Below are 27,461 nucleotides of genomic sequence, written 5' to 3'. Positions count from 1 at the left end.
TCAAGATAAAAAAATGTACAAATTCTAAAACCTGTGATGCACAGAAAGAAAACACCACTCTTCTGGATTGATCACTGAAAAGATAACTGGAAGTCATTTCCTGTTCTAAGAGGGAAACTGTTTTATTTACCATTATTTATTAGCTGCGTGGATAGCTACAATGCTGAAGGTTACCTGTTATGCTAAGTGCACTCTAGTACAGTAAGAGGCTCTTCATGTGTATATGCCTGCTAGCCTGAAAAAAAAATACGTATCAAAATTTGGGTCGCTGCTTCTTCTACGGAAAAGCAGCTTGAGAAAGGAGACTTAGAGTGAAGATGCAGCAAGGATGGTGGAGCCTGATTAAGGCTGTCAACCTCTATAAGTCAGGTGAAGTCCTCCTGGAATTAAAACTGATCTCCAGACTTCAGAGATCCCTTGGAGGAAATGGTAGCTTGGTGTGCAGGACTCTATGGTACCACATCCCCACGAAGGTCCCTCCCCTACCCAGACTTTGCCTTCTGATCTCCCCGATCTTTCCCAACTAGAGAAAAAGGAGAAGATGGAGGAAAAGAAAACTTTGAAGGTTACCAACATCCAGGTGGAGTCTGGAGTTTTCCTGAAATTACAAATTGATCTCCAGACTATCAGCAGATTCTATAGCATACCACAGATTTCAGGTGAAATCCCTCCACAAATTCCCATTTGTTTATTTATTTATTTTTTTAAACTTGTGTCATGATCTGGGCTGTGCCACCAGAGGCCTACTAGGCCCAGGGAGCCTGGCTAGCAGTAGGAGAGGCTGGGCCTACAAACCTCGGAAGGCCTTGGGAAGTTTGGGCACTGATTTTGACCAATAGGGAAGAAGAGGGTTGGGGAATAAAAGAACTGGTGCAAGAGGGAAAGCTGTTCTTCTTCCCAGGGAACTGTGCCAGAGAGGCTGTTGTGGGGAAGAAACCCTCACCCTGAGGGAAGGGTGAGTAGTTTAAGGCCACTTGAGATAGTGAGCTAGGGACAGTGTATATTTAGACGCGTTCGGGCATTTGATTTCTTTTCTTTTCACCCACTTACTGTTATTATTCCTGCACCTTGTTTGTTTGACCTCCTATAAAATAAACTAGTTTCATTGTTCACTCTGCCTGGTCCTCACGCCTATTACTCGGCCAAAAGGGAGGTCTGAAGGTCTTGGGAGGGTGCTCTGGGCCTTCTCAAGGGATCCTCATTCCAGAGTGGTGGCAGTGTAAGGTGACACCCCACCTGAGCCATGACAACTTGTATCCCACCCTCCCTGCAAGGAGGCTCAGGGAGGGTTCCATCAGTGTTGGAGGAATGTTTTGGTCCTGATACATTGAAGCAGCCTTTAGGAGTGCAGATTAGAGCTAAGGAGACCCTGCTCAATGCTGAAGTAACAGAAAAGCATTATCTTAAAAGGAGATGGAATGAGATGCTGAGTAGTTGTTCTTTGTTCCTGAGGAGGGACCAGAAGTCTGAAACACTGGAAAAAAATACCTAGGAAAAGTTTTGGACTTTTTGGATATTTATCTTGTATAATTTATTCTTTGGCTTCTGCATTTTCCTATGATGAACTTCTTTGGCTTCTACATTCTCCTATGATGGATTATATGGATAGATTTATTCCAGACAATAGATGCATTTCACTTTGATGAAGTCTCCTTTGTGAATATTTTGCGGGAAATTCGGCTCACAGTTGTTTTTTTTTATTATTCTTTGCTACTTTTTACTGTGTGCTGTACTGTTGTTGTAACCATCAGTATTAAAACAATATACAAGGACAGTTAAAACCAATTTAAAATGAGATTAAACAATAAAGTAATCATACAATCATAAAATACAGTGCAGACTCCAGTTAATAACTCAGTAGCTAAAAATGATGGCATAGTTCCCAGATGGTTACTCAAGCTCAGGATACTGATGGGAGGCCAATCAGAAGGGGGGGGGGATGTCCGCTGCCTCAACTAAAAGCCCGGTAGAAGAGCTCCGTCTTACAAGAGCTCCATCCACAAGAGCTCCATCCACAAGCACTACCCCTAAACCCCCAGGAATTTCCCAGCCACATTTGGCAACTCTACCCCTTATTCCCTGAGTAAAGAGACCTGTGCCTCAGTATTAGAGGCTTTGCAGAAAAGGAAAACATTATTTGTGAAGTCACTTGGGGGGTGTGTGTGTGTAATGTGATTCACAGTGTAGTCCTAAGCAAAGTTGTACCCTTCTGAGCCCACTGATATCAACGGGTTTAAGAAGTGAATAACTGTTTAGGATTGCACTGTACCATAATAGGAATTTTTCTTTTCTTTTAAAAGGGTGATTTTAAAAATGTGAAGGGAAAAAAAAGTTCTAAAGCAATCATTAAGGGATCATTATTACATCCAAACACTTTTCCCTCTGGGCCAAGCTTAACAAGATATTGGCAATCATGGATCAGATATCTTGTTTCTTTATACCTCTATGAACAGCAACTGCCACAGGGGTGATATTTGGACCGGGACTAACATGCGAGGTGACAGAGGTTCACCCCTTCCCCAGAAGTTGCTACTTGTTCTGGTATGGGAAAAAAAGGTGTATTGTTCATCCTCTCCTTGGGCCTGTGACCGCCGTCAAAATCTCCCTTCCTCCCAAGCGGCTGCTGCTTTAATGTGTCATATAGTGTAGACCTGACAAAATCACATACCCGGATATGAGGCACATGGGTATGACAAGATGCTACTGAATAGATTTTAGTTGCTTATTTTTTTTTTTTTAATGCTCAGGTATAGGACCCGGGGCCAACCTAGAACATTGGTTTTACAGTGCATATAACTTAACTGCACCGCTCCTTAAATTATCCAGTGATTCAGAAATGATGTAAAGAAAACCAAAACCATAGCCACTATTGTTTGATGTCTAGATGGCCATCTGGCAGCAATGCTTATATTGTGAACTCAGGCAGATCATGAGAGGGAGGGCAGGAAGGGTTGCCTCAAAATGCTTAATTCTTGTGGCCCTTTCTTACACGCCCAGGGTAATGCTGATAGCCACTTTGGGGTCAGGAAGCGATTTTCTCCAGGGCAATTTGGCTGGGGACCTTGAGGGGTACCCCCCCCTTCACGGCATAGAGCAGGGGTCACTGCCAGTGTTCCCTCTAAGCTGAGTTAGTGTGAGCCAGCTCACAGTTTTTTAGCCTCTGGCTCACACATTTTTTTCTTAGCTCAGGAAGGCTGGCTCCAGAGCAAACTAATTCATGCAGTAGTCAAATTACCTGCTCACAACTTTAATGCCAGTAGCTCACAAAGTAGCATTTTTGCTCACAAGACTCCATAGCTTAGAGGGAACGGTCACTGGGGGTGTGGGGGGGAAGGCATTTGTGAATCTCCTGCCTTGTGCCAGAGGTTGGACTAGATGACCCTGGAGATCCCTTGCAACACTAAGACTCTATGATTCTGTGTGGCAGCAGAATAAGCAGCAATTCCAATAGAAGATGGAAGTCCTAGATAAGAACAACCATCAAGTCTTCTATACAGACGCACTGCGTGGGATACAGTTCAGAGAGCAGGATTCCCAAATGTGATGTTGAATGTGACCCACATGCACTTTATTACAGAGCAGCCTAGCGGAAACAAATCGGTACTAGAGACTGCAGTGGAGCTTGATTGAGTCAATAGGTCTTGTGCCATCGGTTTCATCCATTTAAAACACAAACACGGCTTATGCGGGAAGACAAGGTGAGAGATGGAATGACAGAGAAAGTAAAGCCTTTTCCCAGTGAACAAGAGTGAAGCAAAGCAAAATCCCATTTATGGCCCTATTGGTCTATTTCTAGACCACGGCCCTTTTAATGACTGTTTGGTATTGCCACAGGTACCCTCGGATTGCAAGAGGCGAAATATATAATAGCAAGGAACGGGCACATGGACCGCAGCTCTTGGAATTTCATTGTTAGCTTCCCTCCTTTGATGCAGCACGGAGGGGAGGAGGGGGGGGAGTCTCACCTCGAAGGCAGAGAAACGTAAGGAAATCTTCCGTCTTGGGCTTCCTTTTGGAGAGGTCAGAAATCTGCGTTGCTGGAGGGGGCAATAATGGCTCCACTATCTTTATGGGAGTTGTGCTGGGGCTGTTTGGCTGGGACTGAGCAAACTTCCTCTGTGCTTGCAGCCTCGGCCTAAGGGAGACAGAAGACGAATGCAATTAAGCGGCGGAACAGAAGGCAGGGAAAATTAGCTATGCAGCAAGACGAAGGTCAAGATCTTAAACAAACGCCTGTCAGGCCTTCCCATCAAAATGCCAATTTTCTGTTCGTCCCCCGAACAATGCGATTGGTTATCAAATCTGGCAAATAGAACAACATGGCCTTTTTAAAACTATTACAGCAGCTTGTACAGTAGAACAAAAGCAGGATATACAAATGCACGATTAAGATTATAAATAGATTTCGACTCTTAATGCATCGTTTTTGTGGGCGTACCGACTTCCATAAATGTTAAAAGACGTGGAAAACAGCCTCTCTCTCCCAAAATGAGAGGGGAGCCGTTGATGGGAAATATCAGGCGAGAACAGGGCCTCTGCACTTGTTGCTTGCATTCAAAAGCCACATTTAAAGAATGATAATTAGCCGAATGGCACATGAACACTTACTTCAGTTTTGCTAGAGTGACGCCATCTCCTTGCACTAAATGGCAAATAGTTTTTTAAATGCTTCTAGAGGGTCCCTCCCAACAAGTATATTTGAGTCCTAGTTCACCTCCTTTCCCCCCTCCACATACTGTGCCTTAACTCTGTACACGAATATTTAAGTAATGAGAAAGAACACCCCCACAAACACACACACACCCTCAAATTCAACTTAAAAGAGCCAGCTGCAAGTCCCATGTGTTTCTGTCTTGGCGCTGCTGAATCGAGAGGGTCACATGGGCATGTTACGACTGACAGCAACATTGTTCTCTCCCTGGGAGATGGCAGTACCAGTAGTGCCTGTAACCATTCATCCAGCCCTACCATGGCGTCTCCCCATTTCAATACTACCTGAGCTGCAAGAGATGGGATCAGTGTTCCCTCTAAGCTGAGTCAGTGTGAGCTAGCTCATAGAGATGTGAAGGCCCGGAAAAAAACCGGAAAAATTTGGGAAAAAACTGTTTTTTTCCTGAAACCTTTTTTGTTTTTTTCCAAAAAATTGGAAAAATTGAAAAAAGAAAAAAAAATTGATTATGGAACGTTTTATTTTAACATGATGAATAAAATATTTTAAGACAAGGTGTTCAAATATTTTCCAAATCATTTCTAAAAAATATATATATGGTATCAGATTGATCTAATTTCTGTGCACTGAGGACAAGCAAGTCCTAGGTTACAAACTGAACTCTCCAATGCAAGAACAAGATGCATTTCTTCCTTTAGGAGGTGCGATTGTCAGAAGAAAATAAAAAAGTTTCAGTTTTGTTTTTGCATGTGGGTGGGTATTCTGTTTGTAATAATTGTTTGATACACTATATTTTTAATATGCTAGTTGTGATAATTTCATGCCAAGTAAAAATGTCCATAGTCATATTTTATGTTCCTAAAGTAACAGAATGACTTTCAATCTTGAAAAGACAAAAGAAATGCTAATGTAGCATTTTTTTCAATTTTTCCGAAAATTTCAATTTTCCCCCGGAAAAAACCAGAAAAAAAACGGGTTTTTTTCGAGCTTCAAAATTTCCGGAAATTTTACATTTCTAGTAGCTCACAGTTTTTTTAGCCTCCGGCTCACACGTTTTTGTCTTAGCTCAGGAAGGGGAGGGCTCCAGAGCAAATTAATTTATGCAGCAGCCAAATCACTTGCCCACAACTTTAATGCCAGTAGCTCACGAAGGAGAAATTTTGCTCACAAGACTCCACAGCTTAAAGGGAGCATTGATTGGGATGGGACTACATGGGAGCAGAAGCTAGAGGGTGTCGGTAACTTGAGGGTTGGAACTTTCTGCAACAAAAATACCAAACCCCTTCCAGTGGTACATCTTGTTAAACTATCAGGCAGACAATTTATTAAAGGCAGACAAGTACTCCTCATGCCCTTGAACCACATCGTGAGACAGAATGTTAGTAATGGTCATAGCAGAAGCTTGAGTAACCTGGCAATGTCCTCTGTGCTACCTTTGGCCGGCAGAAGACCTTCCAAATTAGATTTCCTCCACAATCTGATTATGTATTATCTAGAGGAATCTTTGCATGGCCTGCAGGGTTACCAGAGCGCCTAACTCCTTGATTGGTTAATGCCTTTAAGGTTTTTTTGGAAAAGTTGCAGCATTTCTAAAAGCTGCACCAAGATGGTGTCATTTTGCCAGCTGAAAACGAACACTCTTGTCGATTTTCCTCCAGGCTGCAGTCATTTGTTTAAACACCCTCCGCTGCTACATTCCCGCACCCCGAGTGAGAATCACGACGTTTGCACTCATGTTTCCTTCTCACAAAATGCAGAATTTATATCTGGCACATACGATGTTTCTTCAGAGCACGACAAATATTCTCAAAGGCACAAATGTTGGAGAAAAAGGGGGAGGAGAAGGAAAGCAGAAAAGTTCTTGAACCACCAACCATGCGCCTAGCTGCACCCCACAGATAAGACTTTTGAGTTATCTCTGTTTTTTCAGACTTTTAAAGAGGTGGGTGTGTCACTGGGTCTCACTTTAACATCTTCATGGCTGTGGGCTGTGCTGGCTGCATGTAGAGAAGTAAGGAATCAAACCCGGTTAGAGTCCACGCTCCTAACCAGTGTTCCCTCTAAGCTGAGCGAGTGTGAGCCAGCTCACAGTTTTTTAGCCTCCGGCTCACACATTTTTGTCTTAGTTCAAGAAGGGTGGCTCCAGAGCAAACTAATTTATGCAGCAGCCAAATTGCTCACTCACAACTTTAAGGCCAGTAGCACTGCTCACAAGACTCCACAGCTTAGAGGGAGCATTGCTCCTAACCGCTACACTAAACTGGCAAAGAAACTATACAGTCCCTGATCATGTCTGACTGAGCCCTCTTCCGCACTGTCATTTTCATCACTTGTGTGTACCTATTGCTTCAGGGTTCCCCCCCACACACACACACTGTGTTTTGCTCTCTCTAGTAGTCCCAGAGGAAGCAAAACGCATGTGGAACGGGGACGGACAGACCCCCAAAGCAATAGGGACAAACGAGTGACAAAAATGGCAGTGTGGAAGAGGCCTTAGTTTGGGGAAGTGCTTTAGCTCAGGGCCAGAGCAGACAGTACGGTATCCGCAGGATGGATCCACAGGTGCCGCCGCCATTTTAGAACTGAACTTGGGTGCATCGAGAATGGCCTCCCCCTTCCCCTGTGCCTTTTCAAGCGCATATTTAAATGGCCTAAGATGGCGGTGGCATCCACAGGTCCAACCCCTAGATGTCGTAATGTCTAGCTTGGTCCTTATTCCTGCTCAGTTAAAGCTTAGACCAGGGGCCACCAATGTGGTGCCCGTGGACGCAGCCCCATAGCTAGACCTTTTGGTGTAGCCAGTTTGGTGTGGTGGTTAAGTGTGCAGACTCTAAACTGGGAGAACCGGGTTTGATTCCCCACTCCTCCACTTGCACCTGCTGGATGACCCTGGGCAAGCCATAGTTCTGTCAGAGCTGTTCTGGGAAAGGCAGTTTCTGTCAGAGCTCTCTCAGCCCCGCCTACCTCACAGGGTGTCTGTTCTGGGGAAGGGAAGGGAAAGTAGTTTGTAAGCCGCTCTGAGACTCCAAGTGAAGGGTAAGGTATAAATCCAATCTCTTCTTCGTTTCTCGTGGGGGGGGGCAAAGAGAGGGCATGATGGCTAACACAATTAATTACATTAAATTTAATAATTAAAAATGCCATGGGGTCACCATGAGTTGTAAGGAATCTTCCATGAAATAAATACAGGGCGAGAGAGGGGATGAGGGGGTGGCGAGGAGCACCCCCCTGCAGCTGACTGGACAGCCGTACTAGATGAGTGGTGTGAAGGTGGTGAGCTGGAACTTGGTGTCAGTCTGCAGCTCATGGAGGGAGGGTAAGGAGGCGGTGCGGCTGATGGCGCAGGGAGAAAAGGGGCCGGCCAGCAACCCATCTAGGGGAGGGGCAGCCCGGCCATGGCCAGCCCCTTCCTGGAACCACAATGCATGCTGGCCTCATCTAGAGGGACGCTTGCAGGCCAGGCGAGAGGATGAGCTTGCTTGCCAAAGGCCACCCGTCTGGAGTGGCCAGGCACTGCGAACTTGAAGCCCATACAGGCACCTTCAAGGTCAAGGCCAGCAACTGGGAAAGAAAAGTTCTGGCCTGGATGCGCATCCCAGGGAGGCCTCATCCACACCCCAGCCCTGCCTGCTTGGCCCACTGCCTCCACCTCTCCCTCAGCCAGATGAGGGGGCATTGCGAATTCAGGGGGGGCACTGCCCCGTGGGCCCCACACTAGCTGCAGCCCTGCGTGGATGCCACGCCATCTGCCAACACCTTTCCTGGTGCCCACCAAGTATTTTTAGAAAGTGGCTGGGGTCAGTGGTGGTATTGGTATCGATTTTATAGATGGCTAAAAGAGTTTAATTTTGGTTAAATATACGAAGTAAAGTAATAGATAAATGTCTTTAAGTTTTGTGCAAAAATATATTGGCTAAACTTTGAATATGATGTAATTAACAATGTTAAAAAAAATGGAAATGTAAACATAGCAACGGTCCATTTTTCCATATGTGGTGGCTATGCAAAAAGGCTAGAGAATATTGGATTATGATAAAAGAGGTTATTGAGGAGATATTAGCTATAAAAATAATGTTAACACCAGGATTTTTCTTGCTAAATATAATTCTTGATACATTTAAAAAACATGAGATATATCTGATTATGCAAATTTTGACTGCAGCAAGGATTGTCTTTGCAAAATTTTGGAAAAATGAAAACATCTCATCTAAGGGAAGAATTTTTATATAAAATATTTGATGTAGTGGAGATGGAGAAGTTAACTTTTACCATACAAGGAAAAGATGAAGAAATTTTCGACATATATTGGTATCTATTTTATAGATGGAGATGAGCACCGCAACCCTAGAGTCGGACTCGAATGGCTTTCGAGTAAGGGAACCTTTACCTTTACCTTTAAAAGAGGTTTTTTGGTTAAATATACAAAGTAAAGTAATAGATAAATGTATTTAAGTTTTGTGCAAAAATATATTGGCTAAACTTTGAATATGATGTAACCAACAATACTTGTTATATTTTATGAAATGGAAAGTCTCTGTAAACTATATAAATGAACAGACAATCTATCTGTTGGCCTCCCTCCCTCTTTTCCTTTTCCCTTTTTCTGTCCTGGCTGCCCCCAGGTGTTCGCCTGTGAGGATACTAGGGTGCCATCTGATACAGGAATGAAGTTTTAGGTTTTAACTGATATAATGTAGATTTTAAAATTGTAGAATGTTGAAATTTGTTGTCTGTCTGCTTGTTGGAAGCCGCCCTGAGCCCTGCTTGCGGGGAATGGAGTGGGACACAAATCAAATCAAATAAATAAATATGCATGGAACAATCAAGACAGGGCAATATGATTTGAAATAAACTATCTAATTCAGCAAAGATATATTCTACGCAGGAAGATAAGCTTACATGATTAAAATGGCCTCTTTGTTGGCCTTCAAACTATGAAATTATATCAGGCTGCACGATCAACTCTCCTTTCATGCCACAGAGATATTTTTAGCACATAGTCACTAATGTGCACCCATCAACTGGAATAGCAAAAGCTTTGCCTGGTTACAGAAGGGTGAGAGGCTTAGTCATAAGGTGATGCTCATCTAACAGAGCAGAGCAAGAGGTCAGGAAGTAAGTGATTAAGTTAACTAATCTCTGGTTATGAGACGTAACAGCTGAACTGGACGCCTCCCAGCAAGACCAATCATTGTTTAGTTGCTAGAAAACTGCATTCTCTAGTTCCTAAGCTCAGCCAAATTTATTTTGACTGCCAGGGCAAGTTAAAACTAAAAATTCCAGTAGGTGCTGAAGAAATGCAAAAAGATGATAAATTACAGAATAGCTATGCACATTTCCGTACAAATTTACACATTCTTCCCAACCTATGTAACATTTTGAAAGGCCATTTAACCTCTTTTCTGTCTGTGCCTCATTTTAACCCTATTCCTGTCCTCCATCACAACTTTGTTACCTTTTCACATCAGATATATATAATTGCCCAAATGTGTTGTCCATCTCCATTGGCTGTGCTGTGCACTCCACCAGCCACTGGCCCATCAACCGCCACTCAAGAGTACTCACGTGCCATTGGCTGGGTGCTGGGTCTGCTCCTCTCGCCCACCCACTGCCAGCCTGGTCACTTCCCTGACAGAATAAACTGCCAAAACGGCTGCCTCTCCTGACAAAGTTGCTTCTCCTGCTTGGCTCCTATGGGGCTAACTTTTCCCTCAGTGGCTGCTGCTAGGCAACCAAGCTTAGTTCTGTCAGTAAAAAGGCAAAGGCAGGAGACCCATTCCAATCCTACTTTGGCCTTGGTGGGGAACACATTGGGGCCAGTCCTGACTAGAGTCGCCAGCTCCAGGTTGGGAAATTCCTGGAGATTTTGTGGTGGAGTCTACAGAAGCCAGACTTTGGAGAGGGGAGAGGCCTCAGCTAAACAGAATGCCATAGAGCCCACCCTCCAAAGCAGTTATTTTCTCCCCGGGAAGAGGAGAGATCTGTTGTCTGGAATTCAGTTGTGATATCTGGCAATCTTCAGGCTCCACCTGAAGGCTAGGTGTAGCAGTTAGCACTTCAAAGCAGGGTCTGCCAGACCCAGGTTCTTGCTGTGGAAGTTGAGTGGGTGATTTCGGACCAGTCACAGATTTTCAGCTTGACCTACCTCACAGGGTTGTTGTGCAGATCTAAAGGGGGAGAGGAGAATTATGTAAGCTGCTTTGGTCTCCACTGCAGAGAAGACTGTACTTTTCCTCCTGGGGAACCATTGCTGCCAATCTCCAGATGAGGGCTGGAGATCACTCAGAATTAAAACTGCCCTTCAGATGGCAAGGATCAGCTTCCCTGGGAAGGGTGGACTCTGTGTCATTATACCCTGCTGAGGCCGCTTCCTTCCTGCTTGGGTCCCCACTGTGGAGAAAGACTGTAGTTTCCTAGGTAGAGGCTGCAGGTGGGTGGGTGGGAGATGGAAACCTGAAGTAAGAGGGCAGATAACGGTAGGTTGATGGTTGGCTGGGAAGGAGATAGGGTTGCCACCTCCAGGTGGCAGGGCTGGAGATCACTCCGAAGGACAATTGCTTCAGATGGCAGAGATCATTTCCCCAGGAGAAAACGGTAAGCTCTGTGTCATTGTACCCTGCTGAGGTCACCACAGCAAATTGACACTGAGTGCCCAAGGCCAGGGCACCCACTCAGAGCCTCTTTCTAGAGCTCATTGTATTTATTTCCACAATGGGCCCTATTCCTAATTCATACACAATAGTCATGACTTTATGAACTGTCTCATCCCACCCCAAGCATATGATGTTAGAAGGTGATAATGAACAGGATATGCTTTCATTACCACCTCCTTCTACTGATTTTTGGCAGATAGGGGATTCTTCTGTCAAATTTTGTCTTAGAATCCTAGTTTTAGAAGCTCAGGAGGGGGGGGGAATGAGATGCTTGGTTGAACTTTTACAAGCAAGGCAAAAAAATAATATTCCTGACCTGTTCCCTTCAAGTATGTTGATTTACATTTTGATATGAAGAATGTGTATGTAGCGGGAGGGCTCATATGCTTCAAATGTACCTTGCGGACAGAGAGACAATGAACAGGAAAAAGAAAAGAAAAACCCTACCGAGAAAACTGGGTTTATTGAATTTTGTTTCGTTTAATTACTCTAACACCAATTGCAGATGTCTGAAAAGCCTGCCTACTTTAAACAGTTTCACTGAAAACGGGGAAAGCTAAAACATAATTGAAATGGGTCCGAATCACTGCCGGTTTAGTTGTGTTCCCCAGCATTCTTTATTTAAAACTCCAAGATTCTTAAGTATGCAAAATTTTAATTTTATTATACATCTCCTTGGGAGCTTTTTGTTGAGAGATGGCATAAAATGCCTTAGAAAAATAAACAGATAATACAAAAATACGTTCTAGATGTTATGTGGTTGATCAAATCAAAGTTTGCCCCCGCCCCTGCCCCTGCTTCATCTTCAAGAGACTCCTGCAGGCCCCAATTCAAAAAGCAACAATACAAAATCCAATAGAGGCGTAACAGATACGGAAAGGCTGCCTTACTATCAATGAGAGGAAATATTACGGTCCTGCCCGCTTCTCTCTTCATTCCCCCCCAAATGGAGAAGATGCATCCTAGCCCGTATGAGAAGTACTCGAAAAAGAGGAAATCTGTACAGGAGCAGAAACTATGTTTTTTTAAGAAGAACGTATCGTAGCAGGCATCGCCCTGGATCAGCCTACATGGCAAAAGGAATGAGAAACTTTCTTAACAGCTATAGATATCCCCCACAATGGGCCTTAATTCTCTGGTCAACCAGGACTCAAAGGAGCTGACTCTTCTTGGTTGAAAGGGAGCATAAAATGTGGTATGATTTGGGGGTACAAGTGTTCTCTCTCTCTCTCTCTCTCTCTCTCTCTCTCTCTCTCTCTCTCTCTCTCTCTCTCTCTCTCTCTCTCTCTCTCTGTGTGGGGATCTGATATGGAAGAACAGATCTGCTGCTCCATAGAAGTGCCTCTTCTCCTCCACCTGTGTTCTGTCTGTGTTCTATTTGTAAATAAAATAAATATTTACAAAGGAGTCCATAGGCCTCCAGTGCTCTCTCCTCTGAAGGGAACCTACCAGGCTGGCCCGTAGCTAACATGGGGCCCACGGGGCCCAGCCCCCTAGTGTTTCTTCTGGGCCCCCTCCCTCCTGGGCTGCCCCCAAAGTGCTCCAACTTACCACCTGCACTGTACTTCCATTTAATTAGCTGGTAGGCCCCGCGAGGCCCCCTCCCAAAGAATTCCCTAGCTACAGGGCTGACCGGAATAAAAGAAGGTTGAATTTGATTTTAGTGCAGAATTGCTTGGAGGACACCGCAGTGAACATGGGTTAAAAGGAGAGTGCAGAAATGGCCTAAGACTCCTTTGGGTAGCAAAGAGCAGGATATAAAACCAACTCTTCTTCTTCACTGTGGAGAAAGACCACAGTTTTTCTACATTCAGGTGGATAGCTGTGTTGGTCTGAAACAGCAGAACAAACTTTGGGCCCAGTTGCACCTTTAAGACTAACAAAATTTTATTCAAGGCAAAAGATTCTGTGTGCAAGTACACTTCTTCAGTTTTCATAGGTAGAGACTGCAGGGGGGGAGCTGAAGATAGAGGATCAGATAACGGTAGGTTGGCTGTTGGGTGGGAAGGAGATAGGGCTGCTAACTCCAGGTTACAAAATTCTTGGGAAGAGTGGGGTTTGAGGAGAGGGCCCTCATACAGGTATAATGACATAGGCTCCACCCTCCAAAGCAGCCATTTTCCCCAGAGGAACTAATGTTGCCAACTTCCAGGTGAGGGCTGGACATCACCAGATGACAAAGATCAGTTCAGCTTTGTCTGCTTTGGAGAATGGACTCTATGACATTATACCCTAGCTCCCACTGCTGCTGCTGTAAGGGGGTGGAGCATGGGAAAAGCAAGTGGGAGGCTAGGAGACTGATGGGAGCAGAAAGATAAAATGATGGGGTAGGGGCAGAAAGAAACAGTGATGAGGTAGGAGCAGAAAGAGAGAATATGACAGGCATGGAGGAGAGAGAGCATAAGAAAAGGGTTGGCAGGAGGGAGAAAGAATGAGAGAAGTAGGGGGGAGGGACAAAGTTGGGGTGAATAGGATAGGGTTCCCTACCATGCAAGTGGGCCTGGCCCAGTGGCTGGCACTAAATAATTGGGCAATGTTTTTTTTTGCCCCTGAGGGGAAGTTTGATTCCCATTTCTCTGGACAGGTGGGTACCTCAGCAGGTTCAAGGCTGCTCTTGTCTCTCACCTTTCCACAGAACCTAGCCCCACTGGTGGACATTCTGATGGCACCTGGTATCTTTGGCCACTGTGTGACAGAGTGTTGGACTGGATGGGCCACTGGCCTGATCCAACATTGGCTTCTCTTATGCTCTTATGTTAACCTACACACACCAGTTAGGGATGATGAGCCCTTAACAGGATGCTTATTTGTACCACTTCCCTAAGCCGACCCCCAAACTCTAGAAAACCTGGCTGAGCTGACACGCCTTTCCTTATGCAAAAGAAAGAGTTTTTCTCTACCCTTCTTAAGCTGAGGCTAGCTCAGCTCCTCCCATCCAGAGGCATTCCATGGGCTCTGATTGGCTGACCACCACTTGGATTGGCATATGGCCTAAATCGCAAGGATTGGTGCAGAGCCCTGGAGGAGAGGCGGGACTTTTAAGGATGACTGCCACACAGTCCCTGCAAGGTAAGCCAGTATTATTACCCCATAGGACAGAAGGGAGGGAGGTTGAAAGCCGGACGCTTGCCCAAGATGCCCTAGTGTGCTCATGACTGAGATAAGATTTGCCTGGGGCCTTCCTTGTTTGTGGCTCAGTCTCTCATCCGCTACACTAAACTAGCTCTCAATATACCATAACTGCTGCGGGGCCGTGGCCCAGAGATGGAGCACCCCACTTTGCATGCAGGAAGCCTCAGGTTCAATCCCTGGCATCTCCAGCTAAAAGGACTGGGTAGCAGGTCATCTGCCTGAGACTCTGGAGAGCCTCTGACAGTTAGAGGTGACGCTAGTGACCTTGACAGTCCAGTGGACTGAGTCACTGTAAGGCAGCTTTGGGCGTTCAATGTGTTTGTGTTTTGTGCTACATGTAAACCGACGTCTTGGAAGACTAGAGCAGGGTTCCCAGGTCTGGGTTGGATAGGGTTGCCAAATCTGGTTTGGAAAATACCTGGAGACTTTGGGGGTGGAGCCAGGAGAGGGCGGGGTTTGGGGAGGGGAGGGGCCTCAGCCTGGTACAGTGCCATAGAGTCGCCCTTTCAAAGCAGCCATTTTCTCCAGGGGAACTGATCTCTGTCCGCTGGAGATCAGTAGAGCAGGGTTCCCAGGTCTGGGTTGGAAAATCCCTGGAGGTTTTGGGGGTGGAGCCAGGAGAGGGCGGGGTTTGAGAAGGGGAGGAGCCTCAGCAGGGTACAAGGCCGTAGAGTCCACCCTTCAAAGCAGCCATTTTCTCCAGGGGAGCTGATCTCTGTCAGCTGGAGATCAGTTGTAAAAGTGGGAGACCCCCAGGCCCCACCTGTAGAATGGCAACCCTAGACTAGAGTCACCTTTCATCTGTTCTGGGGGCTCCTTGACAATTTAATTATCCACCTGAGGGATCACATACAAGGTCGGGAAGCAATTTTTTCCCCTCAGGCCCGTTTGGCCGGGGGTCCTGGAGGCTTTTTTTGTCATCTTCTGGGCATGGAATGGGGGTCACTGGGGATGGGGGGAGGTATTTAGAAATCCCCTGCATTGTGCAGAGGGTTGGACTAGATGACCCTGGAGGTCCCTTCCAACTCTATGATTCTTTGACTCCAGGTCCTGTATTATGCAGCATCTCTGCCATTCTCAAATGGGCTTTGCCCAGTGCAGACAGCACCACCAAAAGCACAGGGTAATCCACTGGGATTTCGATCCCACAAGAGGCTTTTCGGCCCATCTACTGATGGTGCTCGGTTACCTCAACAAGCACAAAACAAATCCCATGAACACTCCCCCCATTTACCAGCTGCCCCCTCCCTCACATCAACACCCATAAACTAGGCCTGCCAGAAATAAAGCAGCGGCGGTACTGTTTCATCCTCTCTCTCCAAGGTTGAAAGACTTCCTGTTCAATTAATTCCTTCATTAACCCTTATCCATTAGAGTAAATTTTCCCTGCCTACCAACAGGAAGTGATAAAAGTCACAAGGTCAGTTTGCTTCGGGGGCAGCTTAACCTTTCATGAAGGTTACTGTCTGCAGTCTCTGGCCTACCAGAAACCAGATACCTGCCCCATGCCCACTGGGCCTTTTAATAGGTTCCCACCACCCTCTGGGTCCCAGGAGTTTCTCAGCATTCCATCGGAAAATGAAACTGGTTTTAAGTTGCTACAGTCTAGAACGTTGGTGGATGGCACTTAAGTGCACTGAAGCCAAAGGCTGTTTCATTTCCTTCTCCCCCACCCCCCATGAATATGAAACACAGCATCTAATATCCGTGGTTTCTTTTCAACGAGTAAGAAGAAGATACTACCTTTGGGAATCACACTGAAAGAGGTAGGTTAATTTGCGCCATGCGAATTTATGAAGTCGCCCTTAGCCCCTCTACAATAAGGAGGCTTTGATCAGTGTATCTTTTAGGAACAGCTGGGGGGGGGGCTGCCCCCAATCTCAGGTGTTTTAGACCACATGAGATTACTTATGAAAAGCAATCTCAGGATAGGGTTGCCATTCCCCCCACGATGGGGGTGGGTTTCCCTCCGCTTTCGGGGACCCCATTCTGCCAATGGCCAGCTGGCTGGTGTGGGGGCCCGCCCCGAAGACCCCCATCGCGCCCTCCGCAATGACATCACCCAGAGATGACATCATCGTGCTGGGCATGTTTTGTGCAGGACGCTCTAGCATTTGGATTAAAACTCTATGGTGACCATTGAGTTTCCCTCCTCCAAAAAATGCAAGGGGTGGTCAAACTTGCTTAACGTCACAGCCACACAGAATAAACGTCAGATGTTTGAGAGCCGCAAGACATGAACAAATGTTACACACACATTTTTAATTGGAAAATATGCAAATTTGTTTTTTTTATTAACACTAAATTAGACTGCGGGAGAGAACCGCATGTGGCGTCTGAGCTGCAGTTTGGCCACCCTTTGCTAGAACGTCCTCTGCATGACGTGCCCGGCGCAATGACGTCACTTCTGGGTGATCCCGGGACCAGGCAGAAGATCTCACCACCAGGCAGGAGCAAGTTAAGATTTGGCAATCCTACCTCAGGAGCACCCACGTTTGTGGCAACTGGCCAGCATCCTACCTTTACACACTGGGTACCCACTGTTAGAAACAAACAAGTGGGCTTATGAACTTATTTCAAAGCTTTCATTCCCCCCCAAAAAAAAGGCGGGGTGGTGGTGATGACCAATGTTCCCTCTAAGCTGAGTTAGTGTGAGCTAGCTCACAGTTATTTAGCCTCCAGCTCACAGAGTTTTGCCTTAGCTCAGGAAGGGATGGCTCCACAGCAAACTAATATATGCAGTAGCCAAATTGCTCGCTCACAACTTTAACGCCAGCAGCTCACAAAGTAGAATTTTTGCTCACAAGACTCTACAACTTAGAGGGAACACTGGTGGTGACTGAGCTTTGCTGATACCATTGCTATGCTTGTCATGAGCCAATAAAAATGACCACAGGAAGCACTTTCAAAATATGCTGCTTTTGTTTGCAGTTCATTGACTATTCCCAGGATGGCTTCAGCAGCTACAATATATTGTGACAGGCTGCTTTAACACTGCCCCTCTCCTAGTCTAGTCATGAGGTCTTTTGCACCCAGGGAGTCTAGGAATTTCACTGAGTATTCTTGGTTTTGGTATCACGTACCCCAAGACACAAGAGTTTCTTACCCTTACCTACCACAAACATAGGTGACCTTCTTCACCCTTGACTCCTTCAGGTGGGTAGCTGTCTCTCTTTGTGGCAGGAATTCCTTTGCATATTAGACGACACACCCCTAATGTAGCCAATCCTCCAAGAGCTTACAGTAGCCCCTGTAAGAAGAGCTCTGTAAGCTCTTGTAGGATTGGCTACATTAGGGGTGTGTTGCCTAATATACAAAGGAGTTCCTGCTACAAAAAGAGCCCTGCAAGTCTGAAGCAACAGAACTAGGTATAAGCTGAAGAAGGGTGCCATGCCCAGAAATTAAAATTTGTTGGTCTTAAAGGTGCCCCTGGACTCAAAGTTTTGTTCTCTCTGTACCACATTCACATTTTTAATTTTTATTCAGTACTTAGAATCAACCTGGACATGTTATAAATAATCCCCAGTTTAAAATAATTGAATCTACAGTAGTCAAGGACATGTTGTGACATACGCCTCCCTTTCAGTTATCTCAGTAGTGTCACAACCCACATCCTGAGAAACCCTGACATTAACCTGTTTATAGGCCTATGACAGATAAGTCACACAACTTTTCCCCCCCCAACCCATCTGCTATAGTGTTCCCTGCCCCAGAGTTTCCGAAAACAGATTCTGACTGCAGACAGGACTCCGCTGTTTGAAAAGCAGCCCAAAAATCCGCCCTGCAATCTTCACTTCAAAGCAAAGAATGTTTCCATCTGGCAGCTGAACCTTCCAAGTGTGCATACATATCCTGTAACGTGTTCCAATGGTATGAGATACACAGATGCATTAAAGATGCACTAAGCCATGACGGAGGCTTTGCAAGGAGGGTTCGTATAATGGTCTGATGAGCATGATCACGATCAAACCACTGATCAAATTCTTCTCTGTCTCAGGGATTTGCCTTTTTAAAGCAAAAAAATAGAAGATTTGACAGTAAAAGGGCCATGTGTGAACTTAGGCTGGGGAAAGCAAGGCACCTAATTAAGAGATCACAGCTTTCAAGCACATGTGTGCATACATCCAAAATAGGTGTTCTTATAGTTGGACTATAAGGAAGGCCGAGCGCCGAAGAATAGATTCTTTTGAACTATGGTGCTGGAGAAGACTCTTGAGAGTCCCTTGGACTGCAAGGAGATCAAATCAGTCCATCCCGAAAGAAATCAACCCTGACTGTTCCCTGGAAGGCCAGACAATGAAACTGAAGCTCAAATATTTTGGCCACCCAATGAGAAGGGAGCACTCACTGGAGAAGACCCTGATGCTGGGAAAGATTGAAGGTCAAAGAAGACGGGGACGGCAAAGGATGAGATGGTTAGACAGTGTCACAGATGCAACGGACATGACATTGAGCCAACTTCAGAGGACGGCGGAAGACAGGAGGGCCTGGCAGGATCTGGTCCATGGGGTCGCGAAGAGTCGGACTCGACTGTGCGACTGAACAACAAAAAACTGTTGAAATATGACTGGATTGCTTTTCCCTAGACAAAACCTTTTTATACGGGAGGTATCGCATTGTCATGTTTGAAGAAGCCGTGAAAACAGTAGAATGTTTTGCACAGAGCTCCTGCATGCAACCTCTCTATGTCCATTTTGCAGGAGACACGAGGAAGCTAATAAGCCAGACGAGGAAACTTTGGAAAGAAGGATAGCGGTTTTTTTGCTTCTTACTCCCTGCAAGAAACATTTCAATTTCTTTTTAAAAATCATCTCATGTGCACACTTCCCCAGATCTTTAAATTGGATTACAGACCTTAGTTCAAACCACAACAATCAACAGTAAGTAAATCAGTAGTTAAGTATGTGTGTAAAGTGACATCAAGGCACAACGAGCGTATGGTGATCCCAAAGTGTCTTCATGGCAATATAGAAACAAAAGTGGTTTGCTATTGCCTACCTCTGCATAGCAACCCTGGACTTCCTTGGTGGTCCCCCATCCAAATACTAACTGGCACTGGCCTTGCTTAGTTTCTGATATCTGACAAGATCAGACTAGTCTGGGCCATTCAGGTCAGGGCCAGTAGTTAAGCACCATACATGATACGTTGGTTACCACTGAAAGCTTAGGTGAACAGGATAGACATAGCCAGGCACTTAGAAAATAACGACGATGGTGGCAGATGAGTTTCCCTTTAGCTGAGGGGTGACATGATCGAGGTTTATAAAATTATGCATGGGATAGAGCAGGTAGAGAAAGAAGTACTTTTCTCCCTTTCTCACAATACAAGAACTTGTGGGCAATGAAACTGCTGAGCAGTCGGGTTAGAACGGATAAAAGGAAGTCCTTCTTCACCCAAAGAGTGATCGACACATGGAATTCACTGCCACAGGAGGTGGCAGCGGCTACAAGCATGGACAGCTTCAAGAGGGAATTAGATAAGCATATGGAGCAGAGGTCCATCAGTGGCTATTAGCCACAAGGTATAGATAGGGACTCTCAGGCTGGGGCAAGGGATGCTCTGTATTCTTGGTGCTGGCGGGGGGGGGGCAACAGTGGGAGGGCTTCTAGTGTCCTGGCCACACTGGTGGACCTCCTGATGGCACCTGGTATTTTTGGCCACTGTGTGACAGAGTGTTGGACTGGATGGGCCATTGGCCTGATCCAACATTGGCTTTTCTTATGTTCTTAACACTAAAGCCCAGGTACATCCTTAGAAATAGCTCTCTCAATGAAAGTGCCCTGTCTATTCTCTAGCTTAAAAGGTAAGGGAGTCTGCCAAACGTCCTCAGAAGATAATCCTAATTCACAGGCAAGTACATGTGGGGGAAGAAAAGTCCTCCAGATACCTGGGACTTGGTAGTTAGAAGCAAGCACTTTGAATTATGCTTGGGAACAAAACTAGAAACCAATGAAGAGCTTTTTGCTTGGCTGCCCCATATATAACACACTAAGAACATAAGAGAAGCCAATGTTGCATCAGGCCAATGGCCCATCCAGTCCAACACTGTCACACAGTGGCCAAAAATACCAGGTGCCATCAGAAGGTCCACCAGTGGGACCAGGATACTAGAAGACCTCCCACTTTTGGGCCCCCTCCCCAGGGACCAAGAGTACACCACAGTACTCAGGCCTAAATATTACCAACATATGGGTAACTGTGGACAGATTTTTCTTCTCAGAAGGAAATAAAGGCCAACAGACATGATTTTACTAGCTTCTGAAAGTCACTGTTACGCCTCTTAAGGAAGCAGATTAAAAAAAAAACTTGGCCTCCAAAAGGTAATGGTTAACCAAAGTTCAAACAGAATGATCTGGACCTAAAAGGCCTTATACCCAAGGCATCTGGTTCTAACTCTTCATGTTTGAAAGCTAGATCTCAAAACACTGTATAGTACATAAGAAGACAGCTAAAAGAAGTTTAAAATGTTTGGACAACCTACCTTCATCTTTTGCTTTAAATAAACTATCTCAGCATACAGAACTTCCTTTATGTCTTCAAGAAAACGCCAGGCAGCCATCTTTGGCAGGCATTTCAGGTATAGATTACGAAGTCTTCAGGCAGGAAGTTAGACGACACAGTCATAAGGGCCCTTCCAATTCCAAGACTTGTCGACTCTCAGATAATTTGGTGCTACACCCTACCATAACGGTCACACTCCCCTGGATTTTATATGCCAAGCTGTACTTTAAACTACTTTCCAGACAATTAGCAGATTTTTATTTATTTTTACTTCATTTATACCCTGCCTTTCTTCCCAATGGGGGCCCAACATGGCTTACATTGGTCTTCTCTCCTCCATTTTATCCTCACAACAAACCTGCAAAGTAGGTTAATTTGAGAGAGTGTGATTGGCCCAAGGTCACCCAGCAAGATTTCACAGCAGAGCGGGGGTTCAGACCTGGCTGTCCTATATCCTACTCCAACACTCTACCTCTACACCACACTGGTTCTCTGTGGTGCCCTGATAGCGTACAAACTCCATTTGCCTTTTCAAATGCCTCTTTCATGAGGATATACATAAGGCCAAATTGTGTTCATGGGGGTGATATCTGTAGGGATAAAAGATGGGGGCAGGGGGGGGATCCCAGTATGTTTTAGAAAGACTGGCACCTCCTATCTGCGTAGCACCTGCTGACTTCCATGTGACAGATAAGCATATGGAGCAGAGATCCATCAGTGGCTATTAGCCACAAGGTATAGACAGGAACTCTCAGTTTGCGGGGCAAGGGATGCTCTGTCTTCTTGGTGCTTGGGGGGGTGGGGCAACAGTGGGAGGGCTTCTAGTGTCCTGGCCCCACTGGTGGACCTCCTGATGGCACCTGGTATTTTTGGCCACTGTGTGACAGTGTTGGACTAGATGGGCCATTGGCCTGAACCAACATTGGCTTCTTTTATGTTCTTATGTTCTTAGTAACTTTGGCCACCAAATGAGAAGGGAGCACTCACTGGAGAAGACCCTGATGCTGGGAAAGACTGAAGGTCAAAGAAGACGGGGACGGCAAAGGATGAGATGGTTAGACAGTGTCATAGATGCAACGAACATGAAATTGAGCAAACTTCAGAGGACGGCGGAAGACAGGAAGGCCTGGCGGGATCTGGTCCATGGGGTCGCGAAGAGTCGGACTCGACTGTGCGACTGAACAACAACAAAAAAGTTTACAATCCAGTGTCCAATTAAGTATTTATGTGGACCCAAAATATGCAGGACAAACCACTGGTTACATATTCTGCTCGGTCAAGAGAGTGTCACAAAAGCGATAGCCGAAGTTTACTGCATCAGCCGAAAGCGCCCATAGAAATCCTCCAAAAGCTGCTGGCGTTAGTAAATTACTCGTGATTACAGAGGAACTCTCTCTTCCTGGAATAGATTTCCCCCCCTTGAGAACGTCAACCAACTCCACCCCACCCCCCACAACCAAATCAACCACATCAAGTTTTCTGAAGGGAGAGAAATCACTCACACTTCCGTTTTAGCTTCATTAGGATAATTCCCACAGGGGCATTACTGGCTGTCTCCTGTTATATTTTATTTTTTGTTTACACTGAAACATTAACGCCACTCCGAGTTAATTCACAAAATAAACAGACGTTCAATGTACTTTTCACTTACTTGGAGAGAAGGTTCGGTGGCATAGGCAACACTGATTAAAACAAGCCACTGCTCAAGAAGCTAGGGATGCCAGTCTCCAGCTCATCTCCAGACTACAGAGATCAGTTCTCCCCTGGAGAAAATGGATGCTTTGGAGGGTGGGCTTTATGGCATTGTACCCCATTGACATCCCTGTCCTCACCAGGCTCAATCCCCAAATCTCTAGGTGCTTCCCAGTCTAGATCTGGCAATAGCACTCCCTGTAAGCCGCCCAGAGACCCTTAGGGGTTAGGGCGGGATAATAAATCAAATAAATCAAATAAATAAATAAATAGTATCCCACCATCCCCTGTCCAGGGGACAGAAGACATGACGTTTATCTGGGGCTGCACAGCACAGTTTAAGACACTTGACCTGAAGCACAGTTACCTGAATATGAATGAGAAAGTCACATCCTCCAGGCAAGTAAGAAAGGGGATCAGCAACAACACTGCAATACAACCCTGACCTGGATAGCCCAGGCTAGCCTGATCCTATCAGTTCTCGGAAGCGAATCAGGGTCAGCTTTGGCTAGCATTTGGAAGGGCGACCTCCGAGGAATACCAGGATCATGTCACAGAGGCAGGCAATGGCAAACCACCTCTGAAATGTCTCTTGCCTTAAAAACGAGTCTATCTTGCCACCTAGTGGTGCATAACGCTAAAAGAGCTAGAACGTCTGACTGCCAGACCATCTTAGGATCTCCTGGCTATTCTACACACAATGCCATACAATAATAATTAACCATTATTACTGCAATACACATCACACAAAGTCATAGCTGTGCAAATAATAAAAGCAAACATTCACACTACCACTCTCAGCAGCAACTAAAAATGCCCATGGATGGCTGCGTACAGGATGATTGGCTCAAAATGTCTAGGCTGCCATATCCTAAAGGCCAGGTTAATGTAGCCAGAGAGCTCACGGGACTGGTAAATGGAAAATAAACATTAACAACCATGATATAATTACAAAAAGTCAGTTAACTTTTTCAAGTGTTTGATAAATATTAATACATTTCTGTGAACTTCCATGGACACGAAAATCCTTCACAATAAGAACAGTGGAATGACATAATACTCTATTGCAGGAGACTGCCTGGTGCTCTTCACCACAAGCGCCATCCAATGCAAATAAACTGCAATAGCCAGTAAAACGTTGCCTGTGTCTTTCTTATTCTTGTATTCAAGTAGCACAAAAAGTCACGATTCCACAGACAGGCTTGCTCAAGCACCTGTTTCAATAAGCTTCCTCAGAGCAGAATATGTGTAGACTTTAAAAATTCTCTTCTTACTCAATTTCTTGGCTGCATGTAAGGTTTTTCCTACTCAAAATGCATACTACAAAGACCACATACAGCATCAGAGGACAATAATTCCGGTGCATAGTGGAGACACAGTCAGAGCTCCAAGATGCATTTCTATATTTCCCCCCCACTGCTGCTGCTCAATCACTATTTTAATTGAGCTTTCAACCATGACTCCAAAAACCTCCCCCCTGGGTAATCTCAGCAAGTTGAGATGCCATCAGTGTATAAGTGAAGCTAGGAATTTTTTGCCCCCCGTGTACATCATTTTTCATTTACTTGCATTAAATCTATTTTTGTTCCCCAGTGTCAGAACCCACAGCCAACAACGAAGTACACGCATTCAGGAACGGTTGTACTTTTATTGCAGAGCTATAGATGCAGTAACATAGGCACTGTTAAGAATGGCGGCGGCCCCATGGGCATAACAGGATATAGGGTATTCGTATGCACACACCCCCCAGCACTGGCCAATAAGGCACCCTCCCGCGTGTGGGATAAAGCTTAGAGACCGTTAGGTAGCTGAAGCTGAGAACGAACACTCTCCCACGACACCTAGGGAAAACCCAGACACCACAACACCCTCCTGCACATCTGTATAGATAAGCATTTCGGCGCACAGCAGAGAAAGCACAGAAAGGAATGCAGTAGCAATTAACCTGAAAGGAAAGCAATAGCAATTAACCTGATACAGACCAAACTCCCCAACCTTCATGGCAGCATAGCTGACACCCACTCACGCAATCTGGAGATTTCCCATTGGAGTTCCTCACTGTCTATGTGGGCTCTCGCGGTCCTGAACAACCCAGAATTATTTGCAAAGCTGGCCACCTCACTGCCAATCCCTGTCTCCAGATCATTCATGAAAAACTTGTTAAAAACAACACACACACAAAAAAAACCCCTCGACTGAGGAAATACAGAAGCAAAAGCAGCAAATGCTGCAAGTGACTCTGTTTCTTAGGTACCTCACTCATACTTTGAAAAACATTCTGCTATGAGATGATTTCAATGAGTAATAGATTTTACACTGTAGAAGAAACAGCTCCACACAACAATTGCCTTTTACACAGCAATCTTAAGTAATAGATTTTACACTGTAGAAGAAACAATTGCCTTTTACACAGCAATCTTCTTTTATTCTGCAAAGTGCCATGCACACTGATGGTGCTATCAGTTATATAAGGAACTTTATCATGTACGGAATATCTATCATATCTACTATCCATTGATATAATCTACTCTTCATTCCTGCTTAAACAAAATATTCTGCACTGTGGTGAACACACATAATCAATATATGCAGTCATTTTCTTGTACTGAATTAGGCTGCAAATTTATGGGGTATGTGATTGGTTTGGGGTGCCTCTTTCTTCCTGCAGCTGTAGTGTAATGTTTCCAACACTAGGTGTCACTATGGTGCTACCTGCACTGCTAACACCACCCTAGCAGCATCTGATGATAAAACGGAAAGCAAAAATTTGTTCAGACAGCTGCCATTAGCCTGTTAGAACAGGGTCGTTCCCTTCAGCTGCATGAGACAAGTCTGGCCTTTATTTAAACAAGTAAGCAATCACTGGCAGAGTAAGCAGCCAGGATATAGCAACCATATGAGAAGATCAAAGATCCCCTATCTTTTTGCGCCTACAGGCATTTTTGGAAATTCTGATACAGCATAATAGGCTCAACTACAAAATGGCTGCTGCTGGAAGCAGAGCCAGGTACAAAATGGCTGCCGCTGGAGGTGAAACTAACCACAAAATGTCTGGAACTAAGACTGTGCATAACTCTAAGAATAACTGCTAAACATTTCAGGCAGAAGTTCGGTTTAACAGGATGCTTTTTAAAAGGAGCATATTGGGGTTTTTTTTAAAAAAATCTTTCATACACACAGCTTTCCTTCCCATCTCAGAGGGACTATGTCTCTCTGCTATGGTGACAGCTGCTGCTGAAGCAACTTAAAAAAAAATCTTCACAGCCAATCACATCTCCGGTGACCAAACGGCAGCCCGGCTGGGCCAAGACGCCACCTGACCTACTTTGTAAAAGCATTTGGTGGGCACTAAATAAAGGTGCCCGCAGGTCCCAAGGCATGGACAGCACTACTTCGGGGACCCCAACCGACATTTTCAAAAGAAATTCTAAAAACACTATAGACATAATCAATGCTCCCTCTAAGCTGCGGAGTCTTGTGAGCAAAAATTCTACTTTGTGAGCCACTGGAAATAAAGTTGTCAGAGAGCGATTTGGCTCCTGCATAAATTAGTTTGCTCTGGAGCCATCTTTCCTGAGCTAAGACAAAAACGTATGAGCCGGAGGCTAAAAAACTCTGAGCTAGCTCACACTAACTCAGCTTAGAGAGAACACTGCCCCTGAACAACGTTCTTAAAAGAAATTTTTAAAAACACCATAGACAAGGCTCCCTCTAAGCTGCGGAGTCCTGTGAGCAGAAATTCTACTTTGTGAGCGACTGGCATTAAAGTTGTGAGCTAGCGATTTGGCTGCTGCATAAATTAGTTTGCTCTGGAGCCATCCTTCCGGAGCTAAGACAACAATGCGTGAGCCGGAGGCTAAAAAACTGTGAGCTAGCTCACACTTAACTCAGCTTAGAGGGAACACGACATAATTTTCTGTGACCTTATGTTTAACAACAATTACGAAATACGGAACACAGAATACAAATTCATTTGGGTGTTTAAGTTAACTTGCCCTTACCTTAAAAAAAAGAAAAAAGGACACCAGAAACACATTTCTACCTAGGCTTTGAGGTTTTCAAACGCTTTCACTGTCCTTTCATGCATACCTCTGAAAGTACAAGATATTTCCTTATCCTAAAGGGGGCTGATTTGCTATTCAGAACATGCCAGTCAGGTGTTGCCTTGTTCTCTTTCATCAAATGAAAACAGTTGGCGTTCGGAGTTATACATTATACTAACAAAGCAATAAAATGGCTCAGCACAAGCACTCACAAGCAAAGAATGCGCAAATTCAGCAACAAACAGCTTTCCAACACAACAACAGTGCTGATAACGTGGGAGAAAGAAATAAGGATGCGACCAGTGTATATTGATCGGTTGCGCTACGGTCAGTTGTAAACAGGTGGGTTCATAAGATCAATGAGTCACAAAGTCTCACCTTCTATAATCACAGCAAAGAACAAGTGGGAAAGGTTGAAAGTTAATTAAGTAAAAATATACAGAGCCACAGCAATGTAAATCATTAGTCACTGGAGGTAAGTATACTAGGAAATATTGGCAAAACAAGTAACGGAGGAAATACTGCAGTTCTCAGGGAAAACAAGAACAGACTTCAAATATTTCACTGAAAAGTTCCAATCCAGAAACTTTATTTAATACTGATTCTGGTTTTTAAAAATCAATAGCCACACTGAATTACAAACTGAAGTATTACATCAGCTGTGGGTCATCTTAAATTTCCAAATGATCTTTATTCTGGTATCAGCAACGTGGGGTTTAAAGAATGGTGCTTGCATCATAATTCCGGATTGTAAACTGGTTTGAAAACAT

General features: G+C 45.0%; 1 protein-coding gene across 1 annotated transcript in view; it reads right to left on the bottom strand.

The window, feature by feature from the left end:
* Window positions 1–3,965: 3,965 nt before the first annotated feature.
* The window catches only part of LOC107120015 (protein Jumonji-like), a gene marked incomplete at its 3' end in the record, with an annotated part of 232,716 nt that continues 209,220 nt past the window's right edge, over window positions 3,966–27,461 (bottom strand). The window contains exon 4 of the mRNA XM_015422655.1: window positions 3,966–4,135. Coding sequence (XP_015278141.1) covers window positions 3,966–4,135 — 170 coding nt within the window. The remainder of the gene's footprint in view (window positions 4,136–27,461) is intronic.

The sequence above is a fragment of the Gekko japonicus genome, unplaced genomic scaffold, assembly GCF_001447785.1.
Source record: "Gekko japonicus isolate JY-2015 unplaced genomic scaffold, Gekko_japonicus_V1.1 scaffold2093, whole genome shotgun sequence".
Classification (NCBI taxonomy): domain Eukaryota; kingdom Metazoa; phylum Chordata; class Lepidosauria; order Squamata; family Gekkonidae; genus Gekko; species Gekko japonicus.
This window is presented reverse-complemented; position numbering and strand designations above follow the sequence as displayed.